The sequence below is a fragment of the Trichechus manatus genome, unplaced genomic scaffold (assembly GCF_000243295.1).
Source record: "Trichechus manatus latirostris isolate Lorelei unplaced genomic scaffold, TriManLat1.0 scaffold00091, whole genome shotgun sequence".
Taxonomy (NCBI): domain Eukaryota; kingdom Metazoa; phylum Chordata; class Mammalia; order Sirenia; family Trichechidae; genus Trichechus; species Trichechus manatus.
The window spans coordinates 9,403,437-9,418,434 of record NW_004444027.1 but is presented as its reverse complement, the minus strand read 5'-3'; the positions used below and the strand labels follow the sequence as shown (position 1 = coordinate 9,418,434).

The following is a 14,998-nucleotide window of genomic DNA, read 5'->3' as shown; positions in this document are numbered from 1 at the left end:
CTCTCCTTGCTCTCTGTTCTATATATTTTCTCATTCCATTTGGTGCTTGGCTGAGTTCTTTATCTCTTCATTTGATGTTTTAGGGTTTCAGGATTGTTGTTTTCTCTGTTCTGCTTAGTTTTTCAGATCTTTGCTGTGGAGGGACGGCGTGGTGCTTCTGCCTAGAGTGCCATTTTGCCGGAAGTCCTATTTTATTGTACTTTAGATGAAGGTTTACAGAACAAAACTTGCTTCTCATTAAACAATTTTACACATATTGTTTTGTGCATTTTTTACCAACCCCACAACATGTCAACACTCTTCCTTCTGGCTCTTGGTTCCCTATTTACCAGCTTTCCAGCTCCCTCTTGCCTTCTAGTCCTTGCCCCTGGGATGGTGTGTACCTTTAGTCTCATTTTTTTTTTTTAATGGGCCTGTCTAATCTTTGGATGAAGGGTGAACCTCAGGAGTGACTTCATTACTGAGTTAAAAGGGTGTCCAGGGTCCATACTCTTGCAGTTTCTCCAGTCTCTTGTCAGGCCAGTAAGTCTGGCCTTTTTTGTGAGTTAGAATTTTGTTCTACTTTTTTCTCCAGCTCTGTCTGGGACCTTCTATTGTGATCCCTGTCAGAGCAGTCAGTGGTGGTAGCCGAGCACCATCTAGTTGTGCTGGACTCATTCTGGTGAAGGCTGTGGTAGTTGTGGTCCGTTAGTCCTTTGGACAAATCTTTCCCTTGTGTCTTTGGTTTTCTTCACTCTCCCTTGCTCCAGACTGTGTAAGACCAGTGGAGTATCTCAGATGGCCACTCACAAGCTTTTAAGACCCCAGATACTACTCACCAAAGTAGAATGTACAACATTTTCTGTATGAATTATGTTATGCCAGTTGAGCTAGATATTCTCCGAGGCCATGATCCCCACAGCCCTCAGCCCAGTAATTCAGTCCCTTAGGGAGTTTGGATGTGTCTATGGAGCTTCCATGACCTTGCCTTGGACAAGTTGTGCTGGCTTCCCCGGTATTGTGTACTGTCGTACCCTTCACCAAAGTTACTACTTATCTATTGTCTATTTAGTGTTTTTCCATCCCCATCCCCCCACCCCCACCCCTGGAATCATCAAAGATTGTTTCTTTTTCTTTGTAAACCTTTTCATGAGTTTTTATAGTAGTGGTCTCATACAATATTTGTCCTTTTTTGATTGACTTATTTCACTCATCATAATGCCTTCCAGATTCATCCATGTTGTGAGCTGCTTCGCAGATTCAACAGATGTATATTTTTTAATGAAAAATTTTAAAGGGTTTTTAAAAAAAACTCATACTGTTATCATAAAATACAAAAACAAATTGGCAATTTGGCCTATGCCTATGTAAGTTAAAAAATACTATTAGCAATTCACTACCTAACATGGTAAGCGTCCACTGCAGTGCAATAGTAGTCATTGCCCAAGTCTGTTTTGTGGTTTTAAACACTATGCCTTAATGCTAGCCATTAGGTTGTGTTTTGTGGAGCAACACAAAAGCATATCACAGCAATGCCACATACAAAACAGGTTAACAGAACTAATACCCAGATTGGTAGCTTGTGTAAATCTTCAAGATGAAATACATCAAAGGAAAGTCACATTTGTATTCTTTTATTTAAAAAAGCTTTGTAATTAAACACACATTTTCTCCTTATAAGCAACTCTCCATATCATTTCTGAATTAACTAGAGAAAACCTCTTCTCCAACAGAAAGGAGAGCTTTCTATAGTAAAACATTGAGTCATCTCCTGAGATCCCAAGATGTGCACCAGATACTGTTTAGCCAGAAGGGCAACTCTAATTTTAGTCTTAATTAGGGTGCAAAGACATCAGTGAATAAGAACCATCCATATCATTTGAAGCATTTATTATTCTTTGTACTGTTCTTTCAGGTTCTCGCAGAGGTACATTTATAGATTTAGAAAGATTAAAGAAAGCCACTCTAGAAACAAATCCTCCAATTACAGGTCATCCAAGTATCCTAGTAGAAATACTTAGACTAGGGTTTAAGAGATAAAGAAAAGGGTCACTCAATTCCGTTGCTTCTTCCCTTCTCATGGAAGAAACAATTTCTTGTTCTTTCAAGATAATTTTGAATAAATTAAGAGCACTAGCAACTATTTATCAAACTATAAACAATATGTAAACTAGCTTCAAAATCCAATTAACTACACAAATGTTCACAGCAGCATTATTCAAAAAGGGCAAACAACCTAAACATAAATAAACTTATGAAGGGATAGAAATGTAGGATATCCATATAATCGAATATTATTCACCAATAAAAAAGATTGACATACTGATACATGCTATAACATGGATAAACCGTGAAGACATTATGCTAAGTGAAAGAAGTTGGTCACAAAAGCCTGTATGTTGTATGATTCCATTTACGTGAAATGTCCAAAAAAGAAAAAACAAAAACAAAACCTCTTGCCTTCAAGTCAATTCCAACCCATAGCAACCCTATAGGACAGACTAGAACTGCCCCATTAGAGTTTCCAAGGAGCAGGCTGATGAATTTGAACTGCCAACGTTTTCGTTAGCAGCCAAGCTCTTAACCACTACACCACCAGGGCTCTGTGAAATATATAAAATAGGCAAATTCGCAGAGACAAAAAGTAGATTAGTGGTTGCCTAGGGCAGTGGGTAGAAGGGAATGGAGACGGTCTGCTAATGGGTATGGGGTTTCTAACATTAGATTGTGGTGCTGTTTGCACAACTCTGTGAATATACTAAAAACTACTGAACTACAAGCTACAAATGGGTGATTTTTTAATAATTTATTTTATTTTTTATTGTTGAGAATACACCAATTCAACAATTTCTGCATGCACAATTAAGTGACATTGATTACAGTCTGAGTTGTGCAACCATTCTCACCCTTCTTTTCTGAGTTGTTCCTCCCCCATTAACATAAACTCACTGCCCCCTAAGTTTCCTATCTTTCAAGTTGCTGTTGTCAATTTGATCCCATATAGACAGTTCTTAAAAGAAGACAATGTTCATACATGCTTTAGTAGTTAAGCTAAACTATTATTTGGGTTTAAGAAGACTTCAGGGGATATTTTGGGTTTAAGGTCTAAAGATTATCTCAGGGAAATAGTTTCAGGAGTTCATCCAGCCTCCATGGCTCCAGAAAATCTGGATTCCATGAGAATTTGAAATTCTGCTCTGTATTTTCACCTTTTGATCAGGATTCTTTTACAGAATCTTTGATCAGAATGTTTAGTAGCCAGGCAATATTCAGTTCTTCCGGTCTCATGGCAAAGGGGGCAGTTGTTCATGAAGGCAATTAGCCACACATTCCATATCCTTTCCCTATTCCTAACTCTCCTTCTTCCTCTGTTGTTCCAGATGAATAGAGACCAATTGTTGTACCCTAGATGGCCGCTTGCAAGCTTTTGAGACCCCAGGCACTATGCTTCAAACTAGGAGGTAGAACAGAAGCACTAAACATATTAGGCCAATTAGCTGGGATGTCCCATGAAACCATGACCCGAAACCTCCAAACCAAGAAACCAAATTCCAAGAAGTTATTGGCTGGACATAAGCAGACTCAGCAGCTGCTCTTTTGTTGTTGTTGTTGCTGTAAATATATCTATCACACAACTTTTTCCAATTCAACTTTTTACAGGTGTAAATGAAACAATTTTACAGTGTATGAAACATATCTCAATATAGCTATAAAGAAAAAAGACCTCATTACTAGTTGTTTGGTTTTAGAAAATAAATGTTCAAATGCAAGTTTAATTATGAATGAAAAAACCTATATTAATGTAACTATTAGACAAAAAATTCAATTATCTAAAAGTTCTCCAGTTAAATAGATTTTAAACCCAGTTATGTCTTCCAAAAAAATCATATTTGTACCTAACAGTCAAAAGTTCCAGATGCATAACATTTTGTTTTCATTAAGATCATAATATAAATGTTTTATAACCCTTGACAGCTATTGTCAAATATATCTGTGATTAATCTGTGGAATTGCAAAATTCACTTTCTAGTGATTTCACATGTAGACATACTGAGGTAGCTGGAAAAAGCTCATCTCTATATACTTACACAGTAATTGCATCAGAGAGTTTAGAGTAGTTCTTTTGAAGGCTCAGTCTAAGAGTAATTGAAAAGGCTGTAACAAGAAAGAACTCTTCAGAAAACAGGGTTTGGAATTCGTCGAGTGGGTTCTAGCTGGATTAGAATTACCTGTGGCACTTAGAGACTCCCATCCCCTATTTATTGTCAGTCTGAAGAGGTGGAGCCCAGAAACACAGCAAAGGGAATTACATTCCTGGTATTTACCACTTAGGGGCCCCTAGGTGGTGCAAACGGTTAACATGCTCAGCTGCTAACATAAAGGCTGGAGGTTAGCATCCGGCCAGAGGTATCTTGGAAGAAAGGCGTGGTGATCTACTTCCAAAAAATCAGCTACTGAAAACCCTATGGAACATAGTTCTGCTCTGACACACATAGGGTCACCATGAGTCAGAGTCAGCAACTGGTGGTAGTACTGTGGAGTTACCATTTATCTCACTAAAATGAGGGCAATAAGAATAATAGAGGTGCTACCCTTTAATAGTTAGATCGTCCTTGATATTCTCAATTTCCTACAGATTTTCATACAGAAAAACAAGAAGTTATAAATCTTGAGGTAAGAAGCATTAAAATTTTTTGAACATTATGAACATGGGATTAATATACCAAGCTTTTTTTATGTTTTGATGGGATACTTTTAAATTAGGATATTATCTTTGAAATTCTTTAAAATGTAATCTTTGGTCTCCAGTCAAGAGAATAATGGCGTTAGGAGTCACATTTAATTAAATTTAATTAATACAAATGTCACATACTTTCTTCTTCCCAAAAAATGGTAACTTCATCTTAATAAAGAAATGGAAACTATTGTCTTCATTCTGTTATATGTATATTTGTGTAAGATTAGGCAAATAGCAAAGATTTTAAAGTCCTACCACCAAACTTAAAGCATTTTTAAAATGCTTAATGCCAACTACATTCTCCATTTAGCAGTTTAATATGTGCTGCCAAAGTTAAGTACAATTAGTCCTTCAAGTTCAAATAATTTAGGTTCCTTGGGGTCTACAACATAATTAACTTTATAGTTTTCCCTTGACAGCTGTCCAGGATACAGATGTTCTTCCTTTTGGTGACTTCAGTTAGCTTGGGCAACCCTGGTGTCAGAACCCTGGAAGTTCAACATCTTCATCACCAATTCTGGAAGATCAAAATTGTGTTTCCACCCCCAGTCCTTCCGAGCATTGCTGTCATCAAAGTTCACTGGCCAACTATCCGCTAGGAAAAGATATGGAAGAGTAGCTTAAGTTAGAGGAGTCTCTTGGTGGCACAAACAGTTAAGCGCTCAACCACTAGTCTAAAGATTGGCAGTTCAAACCCACCCACAGGTGTCTCGGAAGACAGGCTTGGCAATCTGCTTCTGAAAGATTAGTCTTGAAAACCCTACGGAGCAGTTCTATTCTGCACACATGGGGTCGCCATGAGTTGGAATAGACTTGATGGCAACTAACAGTAACAACAACAAACTTAAGTTAGCCGGGCTGTAGATTTACAAAAAGGTCTAGAACATTTTATATAAAGGTTTATCAGAGTACCAAAAAGGAAATTCCCTCTCTGAGTAGAACAGAGCTGCTGTTACATGCATATAATGGTCTTCTTAGATTAAAAAAATGTATTACACATCTACTGCTAGACACTGTGAATTTTCACAAATTATTAAAATCTCATACAATCTTGTAAGGTAGGGCTCTTATTTTATAGATTAGGAAATATACTCAGAAAAGTGTTCAAGGTCATAAAGTGGTAGAATCTCAGTATTTGAAAACCCAGAAATGTTTTCATATTACCCCAATTGCTTCCATTTCTGCTTGCCCTGTGTTTAAGCTATAAAGAGGGTGAAAGGCTAACAAACTGTTTATTTGGAATGAAATAATCTCACCCACTTTAGACATCATTCTGCAAAATCAGAGCATCTGCTGTCTTTGGCTCATTTCAGGGAAGGATGGGTCCCATGCTCACCCACGCTTTCCATGGGCCCTAACACATTCTGGAGAAAGAGCTGTGTTCTACTTATCCTGTCACCATTTATACCCTCAAAGGACTCACAGTGAAGGCCAAAGCTTAATTTGGGTTTTCAGGCAGTCTGCAATGATGTACCAACCTATGGCCTGTAGAACAGAATCCACGTTGTATGTGATCTGGAATTCCGGTACATGCTTGAGAACCTCTTGGGCCAGATCCCTGGGGGTGAAGCTCACGGCATTGATGTTGTACGTTCTCATAGAGAGAGACTCTGCTGGGGCCTCCATGACTTCCAGGGTGGCCCTGAGGCAGTCATCAATATACATCATTGGGAGTCTCGTGTTCGGTTTCAGGTTGCACTCAAATTTGCCATTCTTTGTGGCATCATGGAAAATCTGGACTGCATAGTCTGAAAGAAAATTCTGCCTGTGGGTTTTTTACACCAAAATAATGAACAAAACCTTTGGATTAAGAATCCTCTTGGATTCCTTGAAAGGGTCTCAGGGATCCCCAGCCCACACTTTGAGAACTACTTTATTAAGGTATAAGCTTTTAAAAAGTAATCAAAACCAAAGCTTCCTTTAAAATCCCTCAGATTTTGTTAAGTATTTTTTATATTGTATCTCAGGACCCCTGGTACAGGATTTGCTGAATATAATGTGTGTTGAATCAAAAAAAAAATGTTTATTTTCCTTTATAGTGTACAGTGAATAGAGATCATTTTAATAGCACATCTTTGTAATAAGAAACAAAGGCTGTATCAAAGACAAGAGGCTGCTTCTTGTTTGGTGTCTTCCTAAATTATTAGTAAATTTGTTCTCAAATATTATATGTGTGATTTCAACATTGTGGTTGGCAAATCTCGCTGGATGTGCAAACACAGACATCTGTTGCCCTTAGCAAATTTAAGTCAGTAGGGTTCAATGAGCATCTCAGATGCATGTCCTGGAGAGGATTTGAAGTTTCTTGCCAAGACATGGGTAAAAGAGAGCAGATTCATTCACCATGAAAGACTTCCTAGCAATGAAAAGGCCTATTTTATTATATACAGAAGAAAAAAAAAAGAACATTTACCAGTTGTTCCTCCTCCAGGTTGAGAGTTGGCTGAAATGATTCCAGGATATCTCAGGCATCAAAAATCTAACCCATATTGATGAAAATAGTACTATGAAAAAGATAAAACTTATTTTAAATATAATCTTTTTAAGCAGATAGAATAATGCAAAGAAAGAGCCTTTTTCTGAAATATCCTTCCCTGCAGTTATATTAAAATACTCCTAAAGAAAATGAAGACTTTAGAATTTCTAAGAGTCAGTAATTTTAATAAACAGCTCTTGGGTTTTTCTTTTCAAAGAATCACTGTTTCAGTGATACATTTTTTCCATCAGCACTGTAAATAATATATCAGCCTACAGTAGTGGTTTCCAACCTTTCTTTGGAGGGGATGCACTACTCATTTTAGTAAATAATTCTCTATGAGCATGTTTCTGCAATGCAGCATTAGAAAGAGTAGAGGGGACAACAGTGGAAGACAAGAGAGCAACATCTATGAAACATCATTTGAAAGGTCAGACACTGACTGAAAATCTCAATAGAGTTTTCAGGACAAAAAGTATTAAAAAATCAAATAAAACCAAATAGATGTCCAAAGTTTTTCCATAATAAAAGGTTTAATAATAACCATTAAAAAAACAGACCTGTTACTGTTGAGTTGATTCTGCCTATGGCGAGCCCATGTGTTACAGAGTAGGACTGCTTCATAGGGTTTTCTTGGCGGTAGTCTTTATGGAAGCAGATCGCCAGGCCTTTCTTCTGCAGCACCACTGAGTGGGTTCAAACTGCTAACCTTTAGGTTAGTAGTCATGCACAGTTTGCACCACCCAGGGGCATTAACCATCAATAACAGTATTTTGAGCTTGGGAGCCTGAAAGGATGGTGCAGTACAAAGACTGACAGCAAGTGAAGGAGGGGATGCCATTCGAGGGGCACCTGATTTAGGAAGTGTTATGAGTTATTACTATCTGCTTGTGAAAAGGCAGCCCCTGCCACAGCTGAGAGATGAGGAGTTCTTCAGGAGCTACAGGCACCTGACCCTTGGCAAACACAATGAGTTGAATGAATATCTCTGTGGCCTAGCGGGAGGCGGAAAGTACCCCCAAGGATGAGTTTAGCAGGAATTTCAGACAACAAGAATGCAAAAAGAAACACTGAATCATTTTGCCCAGGGTTTATTCAACCAGTCTTGCCAACAAGCAATGCTTACTTCTCCCATGAGCTCCGCGTGGACCTTGGACACACCATAGATGGTCCTGGGTCTCTGAATACAGAGATCGGGGGTTGGGTTCCGGGGAGAAGTAGGTCCAAAGGCTCCAATTGTGCTAGGCACAAACAATCGCAAATTGTGTTCTACTGCAACATCCAGAACATGATGCAGTCCTGAAATGAACAGACATTATCATAACCTGAAAAATCTTTTCTTACCAGAGAACTAGAAAAGTTGGCCAATAGATCGTATTGGACAACATCCAGACGCTTACTATTCACAGCTCTCGCCAAAGATGCATTTGCTTCTCCGGCGGCACTGAGCAAAGCGCTATAATGAAACAACCAGGTGATTCGGTTGTTTACCACTATCTCGCGAAGATTCTTGTAATCCAGAATATCGGAATAAATGAATGGGCCTATGAAGAGCACAATATTGAACCACAGAAATGAAAAAGTTTGGAGTTTGAAAGCTAAATGGACCTTTCCCCCTCTTTAACTTGTAAATTCCTAACATCAGTTTGAAACCAAAACCACTTGGACACTTGGCAGCACGTTTCCTTAAAGAAGAGTAACACACCACAGCTACTGTATAGTTAGTAATGTTGCTGTTGTCGGGTGCCGTCGAGTCAATTCTGACTCATAATGACTCCATGTGACAGAGTAGAACTGCCCTATAGGGTTTTCTTGGCTGTAATCTTTACAGGAGATCACCAGGTCTTTCTCCTGCAGAGCCACTAGGTGGGTTCAAAACACCAAGCTTTCTGTTAGCAGCCAGGCACCTAACCATTGCACCACTTAGGGCTCCTTATAGTTAGTAATAGCTAACATTTATATAGTACTTAACCATGCCAGGCACGGTTCTAAGACTTTATGTGTATTTAACTGTCACACAGCCTTTAAGATAGATCCATTTTACTGATGAGGAAACTGAGGCACAGGGATGTTAAGTAATTCACCAAGACCAAACAGAGAGCAAGTGGAAGAACTGAAATCACAGCCCAGGCAGCCGCAGCCAGAGCCAGCCCCAGAGTCAGTGCTATTAATGCCAACATTAAAAACCCCTCGGAGCACAGTTACGAATCAACTGGATGATAACTGGTATATATACAGAGGTATTTAATTCTACTTAAAAGTTACATATTAGAGAAATCAAGTTAAACACACACACACACACACACATCCCTTGATATAGAAGAACCATAAAACATACCCAGTTACATTAGATGTGAGCTAATTTTGTCACATAGCAATTTTCCCCATAGAAAGTAGCAAAGGCTTACAATGAACAAGACAAAACTAGGAGATATTATAAAAATGTTTTTGAGGCCACAGAAAACTTGACTATAGAAGTTTGAGATTTTTTGTGTGTTTAATAGCAATTCTACATTGAAATTGTTGTTGTTATTAGGTGCTGTCAAGTTGATTTTGACTCATAGTGACCCTATGTGACAGAGTAGAACTGCCCCATAGGGTTTTCCTGGCTGTTATATTTATGGGAGGAGATCACCAGGTCTTTTTCCCGTGGAGCTGCTGGGTGGGTTTGAACTGCCAACCTTTCAGTTAGCAGCCAAATGCTTAATTGTTTGTGCCACCAGAGCTCCTTTTACATTGAAATACAAGGCTCAAATATCTCTAAATGCTTAAAGATCCTTTTCCTCATTATAGAAGCCCTTGATTTTTATTTTTTCTCTGAGCCAATAAGTTAACTAAAAACTCAAAAGGACAAGAATCAAATTTTTGGACATTATTCTAAAATTTGACTTCAGGTTCAAAAGAATGTTCTTGTGTCAGTAGTATTACTGTAGAGATTTTACAGAACTGAAAAGGGCAAAAATAAGCAACACAGCTGGACCTCAATAATTTCTCTTTAATTCACAAACCTGATCATAAGCTGTTGCACACACTGATTCCATGAACAGCCTTTCTAAGTGCATTCTGAAAATTAAAAATAAAAGCAATGCATATTGATCTCCTACCACTATGGAAGATGTGGTTGGGGGGTTTCCTTATATCAGACAAGATCACATTGTCCTTTCCAAATCGTTTCCTAAAGAAAAAATCAAAACACACCAGTTGGCAACATTTAGGATATAACTGGTCCTATGAAAACAATCATTTAAATAGGAATTATTAATTTCCTATCAGTCTCCAAATCTCTCCTTTTCATACCTCTCCTCCAACCTTCTCTGTCTTCCCCAGCACGTACACCTTTAGTTCTTGCCACTCTCAAGCCTTTCATTCTCTACCCACGTCCCTGTCTTCTATTTCTATTCTCACCCTATTTGTCACCCCTATATTTGTCACCAGTTTCTTCCCATTACTTCTAGAGTTTTTACCTCTCTTTCCTCATTTTTCTCTTTCCTTTCTCTTCTTACCCTTTTACCCTTTCATCAAACTCTCTCTAAATCTCACACTGTTCCTTTCCAATTTCTACATGCACTTTCCTCTACTTGCAAACAAAAACTACACAAGGATTCATTTCAATACATGTTTCACTTTACCTAAGTTAGAAAAGAGACAGAGCAAATAACTAGGATGGGAGACATAAAATCAAGGACCTGCGACATGTCTTTGACATAAGAAGACAAAAATGAAATGTATTTTTAAAAGCCATTTAGATACGACATCTTAAAAATAGTAAGGGACAAGGAGAGAGAGAAGATATGGTTAAAAGAGGCCAAAGACAAGCTTCACATACTTAAAACTTGGATTTTTAATTTCCAAGTTTAGAGCTCTTACCTCAAAAAGTTAGCAAGCCCCACTCCAAGCTGGCCAAGACCCCCTAAGTGAAGAAGAAAAAAGTGAAACTTTAATCCAAATCTTAACCAATTTTAATTATTCCCAGAATGTAATAATTGAATTAGGCTATTTTTCATTCTTAGCTAGTTAGGTAAAATCCTAGGTTGACCTGATGTACTTACTGCTTCCTCTTACACTTCCAAGCAACATATCACGGCACTTAGAACATTAAATTACCTCCTTCAAGCTAGTACAGAAGTCAATACAGACTTCAGAGACAAGACTGTCTCCAGGATGGAGGGGCAGAGAAGAAGAGGGTAAGCAAGGACACTGGAAGAGAAAATCGCTCTTTGGGTCAGAATTCACATACAGCCTTCAGTATTCTGAAGCATTGTCTGTCTACTACAGATGCCAAAACATTCAACGCCAAAAAATGGATTGATATTAATGGATTGAACTGTGTCCCCTAAAAAGATGTTGCTGTACTAACCCCTGTACCCATAAATATGACCCTGTTCAGAAATAGGGGTTTTCTTTTGTTATATTAATGAGGCCGTGCCGGATTAGAGTCGGTCTTAAACCTAATCACTTCTGGGTAGTATCTTACAAAAAGGAAAACAGATGCAGATAGACACACACACAGGGGGAATAGACCATTTGAGGAACAGTCTATAAGCCAAAGAACACCAAAGATTGCTGTCAGCTACTAGAAACTGAAAAAGACAAAGAAGGACCTTCCCCTATAGTCATGTCTTGAATTGAGACTTCTAGCCTCTGGAACTGTGAGGAAATAAATTTCTGTTCTTTAAAGCCATTCACTTGTGATGTTTTTGTTGAGGCAGTAAGGAAAAAAAAAATGAAACCCATCACCATCGAGTCGATTCCAACTCATAGCGACTCTATAAGGACAAAGTAGAACTGCTCCACAGGGTTTCCATGGCTGTAATCTTTACAGAAGCAGACTGCCACATCTTTCTCCTGTCGAGCTGCTGGTGAGCTTGAACGATGGACCTTTCAATTGGCAGCCAAGCACTTAACCACTGCACTACCAGGGCTCCTTCGTTAGGGCAGTACCAGGTAACTATCCAGAAACCCACCCTCCATTAGAACGGGACTGGGACATGAAAAGAGAGAGAGGGTGGGACAAACCAAGAAGCCATTTGAAAAAAGAGCAGGTAACTGAACAGACAAGGAATCACTAAAAAAATTAAAAATAAATATTATAGCTCTCCAATTTGGAGGCTGAACAATGCCACTGACAGAAATGGGAGAGCTAGGGAGCCAACAGCACACTTGGAAAGAGTACAACAGTCAGTTTCATTTAGGAACAATTGACTGAGGCAGGAAGATACAGAAAGTGGGATTACCTGTAGGTATTTGTTAACATAGGACTAAAACAAAAACCACCAAAACTAGTATTTAATTCTGGAAGATGCTCCATTAGTGGAGGTCGCAAGAGAATAAAACACACATACACACAGACAACAATGTGAGTAAATGAGAGCGGAAAATGACTAACCTTGAAAACCATTTACAGTGAGAGACGAGAAGGAGGCAGTGAAACACAAAGAAACTGTGAGGAAAGTAAGAAGGATAATGATGTGTAACAAGGGAAGAAAATCTGGTGAGTAGGAAGAGGAAAATAAAACGTGTCAGTCAACTCAGAGGCCAACTTGGGTATGCTGGAGTAATTATCGAGTGCTAGAGTGAGGCCTGGAGGAAGGAGGGTACAGAACCAGGAGTTATGTGTAAGCAAGGTGAGGAGTATTGAGGAGTGAGTCTGTGATGATGAGACAGGTGGTGGCGAGTCCCGCTGGACAGGCAGAAACTCATCTCAGACCTCCAACACACAAGCCTGCAGTAAATGTTCACAATGAATGACACTGAAGTTAGGTTGAGGAATTTGGCCAAGAAAAGATCTGTCTGACTCTAGAATCAATGTTCTAGTCCCTTCACACTACCTGTCCATGAACTGTCAACTCCCCAGGCCTATCCTACCATGGAAGGGGAGCCTAGTTCCAAAGCAATTTTTTGGTCCTCAGGTTTCCAGGTCCTTTCAGACAATAAAAAATTATGGTAAGGAAACGAAGCGCTGACAATAGTGATTAAATAAGGATTTTGGATTTGTAATATTTTGGAGAAAACAAACACTGGAAAAGTTTTTCTTTCTGATTAATAAATGTTAATTGTTCTAATTTAAAAAAATGTATATTATTAAATACCTCATTCTGCTATCTTTTTCATAGTTTATAAATACACAATCTGGATGTAATCTAGTCAAACACATTTTTCCTGAATTATATATAACAGTGACAAGCATTATAAGGAGGGTCTGATGGCATATGAGACATTCCAAAAAGAATGCACAGTCACACATAACCAGTACAGAAAATAAGAATCATGCCACAAATACGGAAAAAGGAAAAAACCCACCTGTGATTAAGACACGTGGATGGTCTGTCTCAGAGAAAGAAATAGAGCAGAACTTGGCATCTGCTGGGATTTGCCAAAGGGAGAAGCCCAGAAACCTGAGAGGTACCACACACGTCCGACAGCCACATACTGGGTTCGGCAACATCCAGCCAACCTGACTCAGAGTCCTAATAATTGGCATTTTCTTTCAAATACTCTGTAAATAAAAAAAGGAGCAGAATGGAGTTTAAGTCAATGGGAGTGAAACAACTAGAACAGAAATAATGAGAATGTTGACACATGTGAAGAATGTAACCAATATCACTGATTATTATGTCTTGAATCTGTTGAATAGGAGAGGGTTTTGCTGTGTATATTCTCAACAAGAATTAAATATTATTTTAAAAAATTAAATTAAAAAAAAGGAGCAGTTACATAGCTGTTTATTCTTCTAGCCCCTCAAAAACCAAACTCTTCCACAAAAATTGATACTGCACTAAGATTGTTAGCTAATGAGCAAAGCCATATTTTTGGATCCATGAACCAAAGTAAAGAGACTGCTGAGTATGTCAAGAGAAAGCTAGTCAAGTGCCTACCATGAGCCAGGCACTGTGATAGAGAAAGGGATAAAATGTTGCTCACATAAAGTCCATGCAAACAAAGGCCAAACAGAAATTTAGAATTGAAATCAAATAGTGCTGACATACCAACTGAGATTTAACATAACAACAAAGATCAGTCTGTACAGACAGCCATAATCACTACAAGCACCAAGATTTTAAATCTTGACGATAACTGTTATCAATTTGTCCACACACCATCTGAGGGTGTAAGTAGGTCTCAGATTAAATAACACACGGCTCTGTGCCCAATGCAAATGGCTGTCACAGGACTGGGGACTGTCCTACCATGTATGCTACATATGTGTTGTAAAATGAAAAATGTAGAAATATTTCATTTACTTGGCCTCTGAGGTGTTGCTGAGATAATGGGTGATTGGCAGCCCTGTGGGCTACACCCTGATCTGGCTGGTATTTCATCAACCCTTTGCCATGGAGTCAATTCAGATTCATAGCGACCCTGTAGGGCAGAGTAGAACTGCCCCATAGGGTTTCCAAGGCTGTTCTCTTTACAGAAGTAGACTACCACATCCTTCTTCCTTGGAGCAGCTGGTGAGTTTAAATTGCCTACCTTCTGGCTGGCAGCCGAGTGCTTTAACCACTGTGCCACCAGAATGCCTTGTGCTAACACTCAGATTGTTTATAGTATGAGCCACACTGGAAAGCAGATGGTTAAGATAAAAAGGCCACGAGCAGAATTTAGTAAGTTGTGAATAATTTTTATTTTATTGTCATCTCTCTAGGAAGGATCCTGTATTCAATGTTAATTCATTTTCACAATTTCTTCAAAGATTACACATATTTAAGCCTAGCTTATCTTTTAGGTCCCTGGGTAGTACAAATAGTTTGCATTTGACTACTAACCTAAAGGTTGATGGTTCAAACCTACTCAGTGGTGCTTCAGAA

General features: G+C 38.6%; 2 protein-coding genes across 2 annotated transcripts in view; both read right to left on the bottom strand.

The window, feature by feature from the left end:
• Positions 1-4,831: 4,831 nt before the first annotated feature.
• On the bottom strand, positions 4,832-13,674 carry LOC101361374 (L-threonine 3-dehydrogenase, mitochondrial-like). Its single transcript, XM_004382204.2, is given in 8 exon segments — positions 4,832-5,312; positions 6,196-6,465; positions 7,131-7,221; positions 8,320-8,492; positions 8,588-8,737; positions 10,298-10,368; positions 11,061-11,103; positions 13,494-13,674. Coding segments are annotated over 8 exon segments (1,119 nt in total). The 3' UTR covers positions 4,832-5,172.
• The window catches only part of MTMR9 (myotubularin related protein 9), a 135,966-nt gene continuing 134,582 nt past the window's right edge, over positions 13,615-14,998 (bottom strand). Inside the window, exon 11 of the mRNA XM_023736749.1 lies at positions 13,615-13,689. Coding sequence (XP_023592517.1) covers positions 13,681-13,689 — 9 coding nt within the window. The 3' untranslated portion in view covers positions 13,615-13,680. The remainder of the gene's footprint in view (positions 13,690-14,998) is intronic.